The sequence below is a fragment of the Propithecus coquereli genome, unplaced genomic scaffold (assembly GCF_000956105.1).
Source record: "Propithecus coquereli isolate 6110/MARCELLA unplaced genomic scaffold, Pcoq_1.0 Scaffold50, whole genome shotgun sequence".
NCBI lineage: Eukaryota > Metazoa > Chordata > Mammalia > Primates > Indriidae > Propithecus > Propithecus coquereli.
In genome coordinates, this window is record NW_012150841.1 from 200,970 (window position 1) to 202,434 (window position 1,465).

The 1,465-nt window shown below is 31.3% G+C and overlaps 1 protein-coding gene across 1 annotated transcript in view; it reads right to left on the bottom strand.

The window, feature by feature from the left end:
- Positions 1 to 1,465, bottom strand: part of PTPRQ (protein tyrosine phosphatase, receptor type, Q) — a 303,100-nt gene that overhangs the window by 101,200 nt on the left and 200,435 nt on the right. The window contains exon 24 of the mRNA XM_012656309.1: positions 1,173 to 1,359. Within this exon, the coding sequence (XP_012511763.1) occupies positions 1,173 to 1,359 (187 nt within the window). The remainder of the gene's footprint in view (positions 1 to 1,172; positions 1,360 to 1,465) is intronic.

A 1,465-nucleotide genomic window follows, 5' to 3' on the forward strand; every position in this document is an offset into this window, starting at 1 on the left:
TACTCTAAATTTAGGATTAGGTTTGAAGTTGGATAAGCAAAGGAATTCTTTCAATGCTGGAAAGATGTCTTATCCCCCAAATATCTTTGGTATTAAATGTAAAATTTTAGTTTTAGAGATTCAGTAAAAATTTATTAAACTATGATATTCTTGAGAGATAGCACACTATGATTTGACAATCAGTGCTTTCTGGCATAAATATGGGCACATTCTTCAGTATCTTTCCTCACAGATAGGATGGGGAGAAGTGCAAAAAGCATAATCAGAAAATAGATATCTGGGATACTTGGCAGGAAAACAAAAATAAATGGAATTTTAGTGTGCCGAGGATAAAATTTACCTTGTGATTTAGAATCATGACTCCATAGACACAATGAACAGAGAATATAACATAATGAAAAAACTAGCTGAAAAATATTTTTACCTCCTATACTTACCTTACAGATAGCAACAAATAAACTATAGCAACACATCCCTTCATCTGCTCTTCCCAATGACATATCTGGTGGCAAAGTACATCAGGACTCTGAAGGAGGATGGGGCAAGCAAGTTCTGGGATGTTGACTTTCCACATTTAATTCCTATTGGTTACAATCTTATTATTCATTCAAACCCTGTTCATAGGAACTTGAGAAAATCTGTATGGATCTGACATTTACCAAATAGTTATATAATAAAACATATCATTTGACTAATTGAAGAAAACAGCTATGATAAATGTGACCTGGGTTCTAATTTTGCATTCCAGATTATTTAGTAAGAGAGTATTATTACTTTAATTTTCATTCAAAAAATGGGACAGAAATAATTAAACTGGGATTTTTAGATGAAGCATTATCGGCTACAGAGAGTTGGAAAAATCATCTCTTAGGCAAGCTAACTCAATTTCTGAAACATTTAGTGGATTAAATAAGTGCAAAGAAGTATAATTGGGTACCTTTAATTTGTTTCTGTATTTATAAGGATTGAATATTATACATCATTTCACTTTACCTCAAAAATGTAAATGGAAAGTTTCATTTTTGTCAATTGCAGTAAGCTGTTGAATTTTTTATTCATACTCTTCTAAAACTTCTCATAAAGCATATCATTTTTGGATACAGTGTGAGTCACTGTAGGAAACCCAGCTAAATCTCTGTCAATTTTTAGCAAGGATGAAAAATACTCTTTACCTGATTCTAAAGTAGTAACAATCACTTCAGCACTTGACTTCCCTTCTACATATGCAGCACTCATGTTTCCAGTAAATGCAGTGATGACCACAGAATATTTTGTGAATATTTTTAAATCTTTAACTTCTATGGTTTTATTTTCTTCATTTGACTTGATGAGAGTAATATTAAATTCATCATTATCTACCTAGAGCAAAAAATAAGTAACAATTAAGGAAGCAGCATTTGAGATTCAAATCACCAAACATAACACACAATAAAAGCTACATGAAATATATTTATCTGGCCAAGAT